This window comes from Indicator indicator, chromosome 5 (assembly GCF_027791375.1).
Source record: "Indicator indicator isolate 239-I01 chromosome 5, UM_Iind_1.1, whole genome shotgun sequence".
Classification (NCBI taxonomy): domain Eukaryota; kingdom Metazoa; phylum Chordata; class Aves; order Piciformes; family Indicatoridae; genus Indicator; species Indicator indicator.
The window spans coordinates 10712875-10727366 of NC_072014.1; the positions used below are offsets into that span (position 1 = coordinate 10712875).

General features: G+C 41.7%; 1 protein-coding gene across 1 annotated transcript in view; it reads right to left on the reverse strand.

Annotated features, from left to right (window-relative positions):
• The window catches only part of LRRFIP1 (LRR binding FLII interacting protein 1), a 115691-nt gene extending 101339 nt beyond the window's left edge, over positions 1 to 14352 (reverse strand). The window contains exon 1 of the mRNA XM_054381036.1: positions 14263 to 14352. Within this exon, the coding sequence (XP_054237011.1) occupies positions 14263 to 14352 (90 nt within the window). The remainder of the gene's footprint in view (positions 1 to 14262) is intronic.
• Between the last annotated feature and the right edge of the window lie 140 nt (positions 14353 to 14492).

The window sequence follows — 14492 nt, forward strand, 5'->3', positions numbered from 1 at the left end:
ACTAAAAGATGAGTGCAGAGCTTATCCTGCAGAGAAACAAATACACCTAAGGTTCCCACCCACCACCTAGGCACACAGTTACCAGTGATAGAGTTAAAAGCCTCCAGGCCTTCCCAAGACAACACTTGGATTTGCAAGGCTGCTAGGCAGGATTTCCTGCCATGCCCACGCTCTTAAGTTTTTGGAACTTCCTGAAGTTCAGTGTCAAAAGCTCGAGTGAAAGGGATTTTTTGCAGTGACTGTTGACAAAGGCTGCAGGAAGGGTTTTAAACACATGTAGTTTGCAGAATCCTTGTTCTCTGCTTTAGTGAGTGTATCTCCAGCTTTAGGTAGTAGTGACAGCTCAGAGCAGTGTTGCTTCTCATCTTGGGTGCTATGTAGCATGTACTTTTGAAGAAAACACCAGACATCTTTCATGTTAGCCCTTACTTGATCAGATTGCAAGCTCAAAACTCAGTTTTTATATGGACACTACACTAACTGTTGATATCAGTACTACTTCTGGGTTAGGGAGTCAAAATAATTATTGTATTATCTATGCTTAGCACTCACAACAACTTTGAGCCTAAGTCCCACAGCTCATTGACAGCAGGAGGAAAAAGAAAAAAAAAAAAAAAAAATCAGTGTGCTGTGACACCTGATATGACTTCTCATGCTAAGACAGATGTGCAGAGCCTACTGCCAAAGTGTAATACAAAAATTTATTAAAGCAAGAGATAATAAGAAAAGCCACGCAAAAATATGGACACTCAACACTGTTTCAGCACCCTTCCAAAAAATAAGTCCAAGACAACTTCTTAGTAGTGAAAAAAGTTGACATGCACTCAGTAATGCTCTTCCTTCCCAAGTTGGTATCTGAAAACAGGCACTCTATTTTCTTCTTATTTAAGAACCTTTTCCCTAGAAAGGGCTGACCTAAAAATTGAGGTATTTAAATAATAAGTTACTGTTAAGTACTTTAAGTGGGAGTTTGAAATACAAACATTCAAGTATCAAGTCAGAATAAAGGGTCTCATCTTTGCTTACACAGCACTTCCAGCAAGAAATAAGTAAGGCTACATACACATACATTTGATGCACAAAATTATTGCCTTACACCTTACAAAAAAAAAAAAAAAAATCAGGGAGATCAGACCTTTTCAAGCAGTAGTAAGAATAACAACAACACAATAACAACTTAAAGCTACATTCTTACTGGGCAAATGAAAGATAACACATATTTTCACACACAACATTAAGATTCAAAACTGGAGATTGACCTTTAGTGAACTCGAGTGGAAGGTTCTCAACCACAAGCAGATTTAATTACGTTCAGCTCTTTGCTTTATTAACTCTAATCAGTCTAATCTGGTAATAGACCATTTTATGGTGTTTACAACACGACGTTTTGCACTCCAGTGCAGCAGTTGCAAGGCACTGGTTTCCATTACCTCTTCAACTATGCTGACTTTGTAAGAAATGTCACTCTAAGTACTAGAGAAGATCAAAATTCTAGCATATAAATTTTATGAAGGACCCTATCAAAAGACATCCCCAGTGGGGAGAGGTTTTATTTCCTATATAAAACACGCACACACATTTACCATGTGCAAGAGAAATATTGCTAACGTTGTTTTCCTGCCCCCACACTACTTTGTTAAGCACTGCACCACTCCTGTGTGTAAACGCTGTTTGGGGAGAGGTAGGTGGGAAATAGTTGCATGCAGCTCTTGAAATTGCACCAGTTTCCTGGAGGACTGTGCTTCTGATTAAGACATTCTGCTGTAACAACCAACCTGCAGCTCAACCCCGGGCTACTTATGTTCCAACAGAAGTCCAGACACTTCAAATACAGGATGACATTCTCAGTTTGTGACATCCACCAAGGAAATACCAAAATCTGCTTCAGCAAATCTGGGTTAAGGACAAGTGCCTATATCCAGAGAAACCACCTTAAAAAAAGCCCAGTGAAATTGCCTTTTCTTGTTAGTACAGCTGTATGCTGCAGAGTATGGATAACAGCTTCTACTGCATCATGCTTTACCAGATTTTCTGTACTTTAAGCACAAATATCAAACTTCAGACACTTAGTAGCAGCACTCTAGCCACAGCTCTTCAGGAGAGGAGCCAAGTTCTACATTCAGTTTGCAGAAAAAAAATCATGCAGAGGAAATGTCATAACGAAAATGTTTTGAAAACGTACACTTCTCAAGCAATTTTAGGAGAACTGTCGATAAATACATGGAAATAAAAATCAGACTATCTTCCATTTCTCACCATTACAATCAATTAAAAAATTTCTATCTACAAGACACTCTTACCCAGACAGGGAACAGGGGTTACCCTTTCATGCTTGCTATCGTTCCATAATCCATTCCACCATGGGAAGAGGAATTCTCAGAGAGACAGTTAAGACATGTCAAGCCAACTTGCCCAGAATGTGATGGTGCTGAACAACCTCTCAGCTCAGATTAAAGCTAAAAAGCCAGCACTGTTTAAGAAATGATTGGACAGCTTTTGCGTGGGGGTGGGATAGGATTACTGTATCCAAACTGGGTCTGAGCTATAATGGATTACCTGGAGAATATCTTTCCTAACCCCTACCAACAAATGAGTTGAGTTTGAAATACACTGTAAGGCTACAAACACCTTGTTTAGTTGGACTAGATGATCTTTAGAGTTTCCTTTGAACCCCTAACATTCTGTGATTCTGTAAAAAGACCTTCATGGCTATTTTTTGGAGTTCATGAAGGAACGCTGCTGGGCAGCATAAGACATCGTTGTAGCTCTTCCCTGGTTAGGTCTGTCCGTTGCTTGCTCCTTTCCCCTCACACCCCCCTCCCCCCCCCAGCAGATACCATTATAACATTTTATCCTCAGTCTCACAGTCTATTTAACACTCAAACTGTGTCAATCAATTACTTGAATGTCAGGAATAGCTGTGTTCAAAAAACAGCAAGTAACAAGTGGTGAAAGAACAGGATAAACCAGCAGGAAAAGCTTATCCCTTTGAGAATTTCATTCTGTTAGAGGAAATTACAAGGAAAATCCAATTCCCTGAAGATTTCTTTCCAGCTCCTGAGACACACCAAGCAATCTTAGCAGGGCTGTACATTAGGTTTTTATACCTGATTGCCATATTCACAGAGCTCATTGCCAAGATATTAATCTTTTTTTTCCCCACACTCAGAATCACAGAATTTTAGAGGTTGAAAGGAACCTCTAAAGATTGCCTAGTCCAATACCCCTGCCAAAGCAGGATCACCTAGGACAGGTTGCGCAGGAATGCATCCAGAGGGGGTTTGAAAGTCTCCAGAGAAGACTACTCCACAATTTCCCTAGGCAGCCTGTTCCAGTGCTCCATCATCCTCACCATAAAGAAGTTTCTCATCATGTTGAGGTGGAAGTTCCTGTGTTCCAGCTTGTACCTGTTGTTCCTTGTCCTATCACTGGGTGCCAGCAAAAAAGAGACTATCACTTTCATCTTGACACTCATACCTGTCATGAGGTATTTATATATAATTTATATATATAATATATATAATTTATATCTTTAATTTAATTTTTATATATATATTTAATTTAATATATATAATTTATATATTTATATATATAATGAGCTCCCCCCTCAGCCTTCTACTCTCAAGACAGCCCCATTTCTCTCAGTCTTTCCTCATAGGAGAGATGTTCAACTCTGCTGATTTTATAGCAGGAAGACTGAAAGAACAGAGAAGGGAAGACTGAGAAGCAGCTGAATTACAGAGCTCAGAGGCTTTGACTGGTGGCGCAGTCTAGCTGGAGGCCTGCAGGTAGTGGTGTTCCCCAGGGGCCAGTACTCCCCATGTATTCATCAATGACTTTGGAAGAAGGGGTATAGTGTACCCTCAGCAAGTTAGCTGATGATACCAAACCGGGAGGAATGGCTGACACCAGAAGGCTGTGCTGCCATCCTGGACAGGCTGGAGAGTTGGGCAGAGAAGAACTTCATGAAGTTCAACAAGGGTAAGCATAGGGTCCTAGGGAAGAATCACCACATACACTACTACAGATTAGGGGTTGAGCTGCTGGAAAACAGCTTAGTGGAGAAGGACCTGGGAGTCCTGATTGACAACAAATTAACCACAGGTCAGCAATGTATCCTTGTGGCAAAGAAGGCCAATGGTGTCCTGGGGTATATTAAGAGAAGTGTGGCCAGCAGGTTGATGGAGTTTCTCCTCCTCTACTCCTTGGTGAGGCCATATCTGGAGCACTGTGTCCAATTCTGGGCTCCCCAGCTCAAGAGAGACTGGGAACTACTGGAGAGAATCCACCATGGGGCTATGAAAACAATGAGGGGACTGGAGCATCTCTCCTACTAGAAAAGGTTGAAAGACCTGTGGCTGTTTAGCCTGGAGAAGACTGAAAGGGGATCTTATCAATGCTTATTAATATCTAAGGGGCAGGTGTCAAGAAAATAGGACCAGACTCTTTCCAGCAGACAAGGAACAACAGGCACAAACAGCAACATGGGAGTTTCAACTCAGTGTGAGATAAAACTTTACTGTGAGGGTTGCAGAGCACTGGAACAGGCTGCCCGGAGAGGTTGTGGAGTCTCCTCTGGAAAACTCAAAACCTGCTTGGATGCCATCCTGTGCTGCCTGCTCTGAGTGAACCTGCTTCAGCAGGACAATTGGACTAGATGATCTCCAGAGGTCCCTTCCAACTGCTACTGTTCTGGGATTGTGTGAACAGCACAGGTAGTGGACCTCAGAGATGCAACTCTAAGTAACACAGACCTCTCTAAGAATCTTCCTTCTGTGTTAACAGATTGAGCCTACCAAAACTAAACCAACAAACAACTTGGGATAGAGTCCTGTAAAAGCATAGCTCACTACAAACCCATTGATCTTTAATTTTCTAATGCTAAATTTGCAGATTGCTTGGTTAGACAATAGGGTTTGGGTAACCACACATCCTTCTGCTAGCCTGAAAAATTGTTGTTAAGTCTGACTGTATGTATTTATTCCATCAGTGATATAAGAGCATTTCACCAGCACATACAGAGAACCTTCCTTCACTTGCTATTGTTTACCAAATAATGATTTTTTTTTTTCTCCAGGATAATTAGAAAAGAATGTACAAATATTAAGAACACTGCGTAAACCTCTATAAATAAAACACTGATATTATCCCTTGTATCCACACACAAGCATGCTGTTTCCCAGAGCTCCTAGATTCCTCCACAGTTCATGTAAAGGTTAGGTCACATCACTGTTTCAATGCACTCATTTCACATCAGGGCAGATTTAAAAATGCCTATTTAAGAGACAATGGAATAGAGTGACCTTAGAAAATGTCCCAAAAGCCCACTTCCATTTTCAACAGATGTTGATTCAACATATTTGTCAATGCAAATCCTCTTAGTGCTCAGCAACAGATTCAGCAAAGGAAGAAAATCAGGACCAACACACACACACTTCATATGGGAAAACAGACATTTTAAAGAAAATATAGCTTATGGGGAATGCACAGTTGCACAGCAAAGCAACAAGGCTGTAGACCATTAAAATTTAAACTGGCTTTGTAAAACCATATAAAGTTATATCTAATACTTTCCTAGTAACTCAATTCAAAGAACTTCAAGTCTGCAACCAGAGAGAAGCAAGAAGCAATTACACAGATGAAAAAAACCCAAACCAAAACAAAAAAACCCCACACTAGTGGGCTGTTATCTTCTCCTGTTCAGAGACAGCAAAAGCAAACACAATTTCATGTGTCCTTGTGAAGGCTGTAGTACACTGGCACCATTTTAAACAGCCATCTCAGAAACATCTGAACCTAAAGCAATGTGTTTTTTAAAAGGGAAAAAACTATGAAGCTACAATAGTCTGATAGGAGACTGGAGCCCAGGGATTTTTCTGCATGTGAAGCACTTTCCTTGCTCTCCTGTCATCCTAGTATGTTAGCTGATAAACACTCCAGAATTAGAAGACCCAAGTGGGAATGCCTGAAATCCATCTGACCTGAGGTAACAAGTTTAAAGCCTGAGCCAGCTTTTAGCATGCCAGATACTCCTCCTGTATTCTGTTTCTGCCTACTGGAAGAGGCTGGCAAAAGCAGACAGAAGAGACAGACTCAACTAAATTTGGTATTCAAATGCGGGATTAGAGAAAGGATATTTTGGGACATAGGAAGTACTCTAAAAGAGGAAGGCAAAGAAAATTAAAATATATTCAGTCTAAATCAGATACTGGCAAAAGGGAAGGGTCACAAGGTACACAACAGCAAAGACCAAGAGCTAAGAACTATTATTCCTTTACATTCTGACTGTGCACAGCTCTGCACTCAGGTCACCTGTAAGGTCTGCAAAGAGTCACCAGTGGGACTGTTCAGGACAGAGGCATCATTGCTTCATTACAGACAATATTAAAACACAAGTCACTGACCAGCCAGCTAAACCAGTCAACGTGCAAATAAACTGCTTTTGTGGAACTTGCTTCCAGTAAGGTTTTCCATTCTGGGAAGCATTAATCAATCTGACACTAATTACACCTAAAAATTGCAAGTAATGGTGCTATAGTAGGAAAAAAACAACTCTGAGAATCTATTTTTGAGGAAGCCAGCAGCTGTTGAAGATAACATCTCTCATTTCTTTGATAGAACTCTGAACACAAATTGAAGAATCCACTCACATTGACATAAACCTTCTGACAGCTGAGAGGAAGGAAAATTGTTGTTCTGAAACTTAGCTATTGTATTTGCATTTCTTCACATGCCAATGATAACAAGCACTGCCCTACCTAATTGCTAGGTATTAAAAATAGGAACACAGCAGTGGTGATGCACCTGGCAATTTTGGTTTACCAAAGTCTCCAATTTCTTGTACAGCAACATGTCATAGAAAAACAAAATCTAAATATTTTCCTCAAAGAGCAAAGGAGCTCACAAAGTATCCAAGAACTAGAAGGCATCCAGTGCTTTCTGCAAGTGTAGTGTCCAGCACACAGGATTAAGTTGAATTACAAAAGAAACTCTCATCTTGCACACAAAAGCAGCACGCAGGAAAGAGAAAAGAGCTCTAAAAACGAGCACTGACGAAGATGCAAGGAGCTAGAAGCAATAGGAAATGAAGAGGTTTCCTCTCTGCATCCGAGACTGGAACACAGCTTGGATTTGTCACTATCAGATCACTTTCCCTGTTCACTGTCTCCAGCTCAACTCTTAAATACTGTGGTAGTATTTAGGTGGATAAAACCACAGCCCATGCCAAGCTGCTGGCTCGCAGGCAGCAAGCACACAGAAAGGCAAAGCAGATGCAGCTGAACAAATCCGTCTCTCTTCAGATCACACCCAGAATATTTTGCTGAAAGTACATCATGAAGTGATCAATTCTTCAGGTCTAAGTCAAACATCTGAAATGAGCCATTAGTTCAGACACTCATTTTTGTTGGCATTGAACATACAGTTTCAGTTTTTTCAAGTCTCTACATTAACAAAAATTATTTACACCCATTTAGCAGAGCTTCCAACTCAGGATTAGTCACTCGAAGTTTGAGACCAGAGTTGTGCTCTTCATGTGCAATTATAGTCAACACCCCAAACGTCCATCATTCATTGCCCTAGAAATAGCTAATTTTGTTAACACTTCCAAATTTTTATGTCTGATAATAAAGCAAAACATTTTTCCAAGAGTTTGAAGATGACCACCCCCGCCCCCCTTCAGAATTCCACATCCTAAAGCAGCACATACTGTAATCAGAAATTCCCTTATAGGAAAACACGACACACTGAGAGGATGAAGGAACAGAGAACAAGACTGCAGGCTAGATGCTGAAGTGTAAGTCAAATCTGCCTTGGGGAGACACTGCTTCATTCAACCAGGGCCATACACCCCTTTCTGCCCAGTTTTTGTGTTAGCATACATCCACATCCTAACCCAAGCAACCCTCAGCTCTGGAAACAGCATTAGTCAGAATTGGCTTGTACCTTCTCCTCCCTTGGCTCTCAGCTGGTTAGGCCGTAGCACCACTCCTAGCTCTGCTCATCTGGAAATACTCCCCAAGCCTTGCCTTCCACACTTCATGCTGCTTAGTTAAGTTTGTTTAAAGGCAGAATTTGAACTTAACCAAATACACATAGGAAATGTCTTTGGCGCTGAAGTCTAACGAGAAAGCACTCTAGGTAAGGGCAGCTGGCACATTAGTGCAGCAAAGAGCTACAGCACATTCCTGCCAGCATGAAAGTGCTACTTCCATGCTTTTTCCCACCCTCTGAATACATGACCCCTGTACCCTCTCTGTAGCCTCCAAAAAAATCAGTAGTTTTTAACAGACTGATCAGAACTTCCACATTTTCATATCAGAATTCATGTCACATGGTCATTCACCTACTTGAAGTCATTTATACACTGCAAGCACTGCAGGACAACTAGATCAGCCCCTAGGTAATTAAAACCTCTGAATTCCTACCAGTGAAGTATTTTCTCATCTAGTATTTATTATGCCACACCAAGCTTTAATTTCAACAGTTAAAGGTTCCATAACCAGACCTTGGAGAGTTGCCTTACATTTTTTGCTACCTACCAGCAACACTGGTGGTTCTATATCCTCAAAGCATCTAAGAATACCTGCTTCAGCACATAGACCACTTGATTTAAGAGAATACCATCTCATTCTCCTGTAAAAGGTTACATTACTCACAGGGCAGAGGATGAAGAAGCATGTAACAGGTCTTCACCAGCACCAATTTACCTTATAGCATCTTATTTTTAAGGGTTTAAAACAAAATGACAGTCAAAGATGCTAGGCTGGATCTAGCCAAGACAGAATGAACTGCTGTGATCTGCATCACAGATCAACTATCTGAAGGAAAATTTGGCTTACTGCTCTTCCCTTCCTCCATCCTGATGGGCAACTTCTCCCCCAAAAAGTATTTCAACACAAGCAAGACAACAGCTGATATGTCAGAGCTGCTATTTTAAGGTTTGCCCATGAGTGCTTATGTCTAGCTAGGCAGATTCATTGCTCCTGGCAACCTGCTGATTTGACAGGAGGGACAAATACCTTGTTTCACAAGCCCTAAATGCAATGTGGATATGCTCCTTTCTACCAAAGGATAGGGGAAAAAAAAAAACTCCTGATCAACACTGAAAGCATTGCAAGTACACTTGAGCTCCAACTTTATTCAGCAACAGGCCTGGAGAAACATCCTTTCAGATGAGGTAATGATGAGTACTACATCCTGCCGACAGGCTCAGCATCTGGGCTTGCGAAGAAAAAGGCTGGGCTTGCCATGTCGTTAATCCTAACAGTAGTCTCTTGCCTGACTGAAATAGGAATCGCAGTTCCTAAACAGCTGTTTCCTTGGACAGCAAGAGAACAGCTGAAAAGGACTCAGGCCAGACACGGACACAAAAACAGGCAACTAATTATTCCAAGTTGCAATCGGCATGTTGTGAGGCAGATTGTGCACTAGGAAAAAGTCTGCAATCACTCATTTAACTAAAACAAGGTGGGTCTTGAGATTTTTATCTCGCTTCTTAAATCATCCAAAGCTGCTCCTTCACGCATTTGCTTTGGGAAAGATTATAAATTATGCCAATTCCATTTATTGGATTAGGGGAAAAAAAAAAAAAAAAAAAAAAACGAAAAAGGAGTGTTCAATGAGTAAGAACACATTTGCTACATTAAATCATCTCAGTTTTGGAACAGTTCTCCATGCCCTACTGGCAAGCATTGCCTACAGAGCTTTTCTTCCTATATTTAGGCCAGCTGGGCTCAGTCAAGCCCTCCATGAGCATCCCTTCCTTTCATAACTTTCTATTCTAGAAGACAGACGTACAGACAGGCATGCTTTTGCAGATCACTTGTTCTCTTGGGCTGCTAAGTTAATACTCATAAAGGCTGGAAGTAATGAAATGAAAAAATAAGTCAGGTACAAGCAACTGGTCCTACACAAACCAGACTGTTACTAAGGACTTCTCTTGGAGTATTTATCTGGCTTACAAAAGTCTCTGATGCCAAATACTGTTCAAAAAAGTTCCACTGCTATACTAACATGGCACACAAATCTGTCATAGGCATTACCTAGCATATCCTTAGGGAATACGCTGCTCTAAATGCTCTGGTTTGCATGATAGTTCAATAAAATCTGTATTGCTTGTGTTCTCACATGTAAATATCCATTCTGCTTATTTTACCTCTGACTTATACAGAGTTGTTTCCATCCTTATTTAAGCAAGCTACCCAAATTGTTATATAAACCAGAGAATTCTCCCTAATTTATACCCTCAATTGAAAAGCCAGGCCTTTAAATTCCACATACAATGATCATAGCAACTCTTCCCTAGTCCTGAAATTCCAATTTAGATTTTTGAAGTTACTTAGTGCCTTCTTACCATGACCAGTAAAGCTGACTACCTGGTTTCACCTGCATTTTGAGTTATTTCTGATCAGCTACACTTTCTGCTCCTTCATAGGAGCATAACATCCCATATTCCGAATCACTAAGAATACAAGTCAATACTCAAATGAAAAACTTCAGTGAAACATTCCAATTTTTGGTCCACAAGCTGATTGTGCCAGTTGGGTGGAGGGTTTGTGTGTGTTTTTTTGTTTGGCTGGTTTGGGTTTTAATAATTACGTATGTATAAGTGTGTAGGTGACGGGTTTTAAAACTCTGAAGGTACAAAGAGTGAAGAAGCAACTCTCATAAGATTTCTTTATTAGTAAAAATAAGCTGGTTGAATTACCACAAATTAATTCCTAGCTAAAGAGTTCTACTTTGTAAACTTTGGGTGAAAAGCATGTCTAGCAGTGATGATACAAGGCATTCAGAACTGTTTTTCTGAGCAGTATAACACTCATCTTTTGTTTGCAAAACAAGGAGTAAATTCCTAAAGAAGACAAGAAATTTACCTTGACTTGTTCTTCCTCATTCAAGAAAATAACAATCAGTAACTAATATAATCAGACTATAAGAGAAATATCTCATTTACACAGATAGCAGTGTCTCATTGGATTTTAGAAACTTTCTCTGCATGTAGCACTTGACTATTACTGTAACTAGCAAAAAGCATAATGGAAATTAGAGAAAAAAATAATCCCCTAGAAAGAGTGTCTCAAGTTATCACATCAAAACCATCTAACACCAGCAGGAAAGAAGCAGGAAGCTGATTCCTGTAAGGTTCAGCAGTCCAGAACTCTGCCTTCCTGAACCACATGTACTCCAGCCCAAGAGAACAGGCAGATGACTGCACAGTACACGATTACTGCTAGATGTCCTGGCACAGACTTCCAGGAGTATCAGACTGCTGGATTTTGCAAACACTGCTGGCATGTATTCACAGAGAGGAAGAAAATAGCCCAAAAGTTTCCATTGGCCTAAACACAAAATAATCTACTGGCATCAACATGAGTCTGAAAGCAGAGAAGTCCATCATTGATCAGCTTCATTTATCTGCAAGAGCTGACACCCAGAGAAAAATAACGTCAGCGATACAGGCTAGGTGTGCATACAGCATACCCTGAGCAGCAGTCATCTGTGTCCATTAGAAACTCAGAACACCGTGTTCTTATGTTAACTCTATTGACACATTTGCCATTCATCGAACTGCCATGTAAGTCAGAAACTCGACAGCCAGATTTAGTGGTACAGCACTAATCTTTGCCGACAGGCAAGGCGATTTACAGTAACTGTACCTTCTGCCTCTGCCCTAAACACGTCTGGACAAGGAGATCAAGTACTTGCAGCTGATCTAGTCCAGAAACTGCCTCAAACATTAACGCTTAAAACCACCGCTTAACACGACTAATACCACTACTAAACTCCTGTCACTACAATAAGCTTCACTTTTACAATTTCCTTCCGCTTGCTTAGTTACTTCCTCTGAAGACCATTCTCACATCCCAGACGGACAAGGACTGCCTTCTTCACTGCACATGACTCTCTTTTGGTCTACGCAAGACTGCACATACACAGCAAGACATCCTGGTTGCAACATAAGAAAAAAGTATGCTTTGATTGGCAGGAGTTTATGAAGAGTTTGGACAAGTCTTAATGTGTCCTTATAGAAGCATCTAGTATAGCAAGAACTGTTGACTTCTCAAGGTATTCTGACAATTACAAAATAAAGCTGGAAAGTGCCAGAGCAACACAATCCTTTTGGAAGGGAACCCAAAGGTGAGAAGATGCACACAAGTCATCTTGCTCCCAGAGATCCCAAGGTAAAAGTTCCTTTATGAATAGAACTAGTTTGGATACTCTTTTAGGCTGTCATCTGAACATGGGAAAATGAGACTCTACAATCTGATAACTAGCAGGCACCTATGGCCTCAGGATTACAAAGAATGAAAGCGTGAAAATGTATGGAGAAACGTATGCAAACATGTCTTTGTCTCAGCTTTGCTAAAACACCTGTGATGAATGCTGGAAGAGCCAAAAAGTGTCAGTAAGTCTTGTACCCTTCTTAACACAAAGACTCTTAGCATCTTTATCAGGAGGAGACAAAAGGCTTACTTTATGTTTTTAAAAGTTCTTAAGATCATATGGAAGTATTCACCTGGGATCTGATGTGGAGAATGGGCAGTTAAACAACTAAACTATTATAACTGCATAAAATCCAAGAGTGAGTAAAGCAAAGAGTTAAAGTAATATGGGAAAATGCTGAACCTTGAACTTGGCAGTTCACAGTTTTAGCACTCAAGGGAAAAGATAAAAGACATGCTTGTATTGGGCTTTTTGACTAAACGGAGTTGTCTTTTAAACAATCCCCAGAAGAACAACAAAACAAAAAGAACACAATATTTGAGGCATTAAACCACTACACAATACAGTGAAAAGTACATAAAGAAATGGGAAAGTGGGAAAGAAACATGAACAAACACGGGCAACCTAGGCTTCCTATTGCAGGTTGATGTTTTCTTTGATGAAATGACAGCATGGCCAGGACACAGTTGTGGAATTTAAACCCTTATCCTGAAGCAATTCCTTGGATGTTATCATGACTCAAGCTCTAAGTGAGAGCACAATCGCTCTTACTTGCTATCTTATATCCAGGACAGGATACATTCTTGTCCTCCTACCTCAAACTCTATCCCTAGGAACTTTCTCATTTTCTCATCACACTGCCACAAAAGCCTGATTTCTGGAAACATGCAACCTGAATCCCTCGCACAGAAATCAGCCTACTGCCTGTATTCCAAAGGTGCTACAAACCACTTCAAAACAGTACATGAGAACAGTAAAGGCTTCTTCTCTCAGGGCTTCCATTAGTGGTAACGTTCGAGGTGCACACTTAGAGCCACCTCAATCGAAGTTGCCACCAAAATTATGACACACATTAGCACTCATCTGATCCTGCTGCAACTGTGATTCAGGAAAGGAAACTAAGAGAGACTTCAATCTGTTTGGAAGAGCAAGTTACCTTGTAACCCATCTTGAGGTCAGATCAACATGAGGGGGTACCAGACACACATAACTCATGCTAGGGAAAAAGGACTGCCACCCTCAGCCGCAGCCAGCATCAGACAAGCTTATGTATGGTGAACAACCCCAGAACTGCTTATCCCGATGTCAGGTTGGAGTTGCCCACCTCCCCCCATCAGAAGATTGGAAGAGAAAGGACGCAGAACAACCTGTGTCAGGTTGAGTAAACGCAAAAAACAAATCCGTGCCCTACTGTTTGCCATTGAACCAATGCAAGTGTACATAAAACCAATGCCACTATGCACAGCAGGTAAGAATAAGGAGGCAGAAAGAGAACAGACATCAGCTGGTTTTACTGCTTACAGTCAGATCAAGCACAATGCATCATCTAGGGAGCTTAACTCATTAAATACAAATAAAAGCCAGTTTCCAAGTTAGGGATCAGTTATGCCTACATCTAGCATCACCTTGCAGTCTGGTGGTTCACATTTTTTCATTTATACATATCCATAAAAATCCCGAGTGGCCTATTTTCTGGCTCGCAGTCATTAACCCCAACCTCAGCAGACAATTAATGTCCTCTCGCCGAGGGGCTGCAGCAGGGAGGGGAGGGGTCTCTGCCCGGGCTGGCTCTGTAACGCCGTTTTCCTTACAGACAAGCACTTTATATACTCTTCACACTTGAGCGCTGCCCTAGGATGATCAAACAGGCCGACACCCTTCAGATAAAGGCGAATTTTATTCCCCGTTTCATCAACCTGCCCTTGAGCCGCCGCCGTCCCCGTTGCCCGGGGGCGCCTGCGCGGCGGTTGGGGAGCCCGGGGCGGGAATGGGAGGGGGGAGAAAGACAAGAGAAGGGGGTCGCCTTTCGCCGCTCACCTCACGGGCGATCTGATTGAGCGCATCGTCCTCCGCCGTCAGGCGCTCCCGGTTCGGCAGCCGCTTTCGCCCGGTGCCCTGCGTCCCCATGGCGGACTCGTTCACTCCACCACAGCTCCCCACCCGCCCCGACCCCGGCTCTCCCGCTTCAGCCGCTCGCCGGCGCCGGCGTGAAGAGCCCGGCCGTCACCGCCCCCCACCGTGCGCATGCGCCGCCGCCCCCCGCCCTG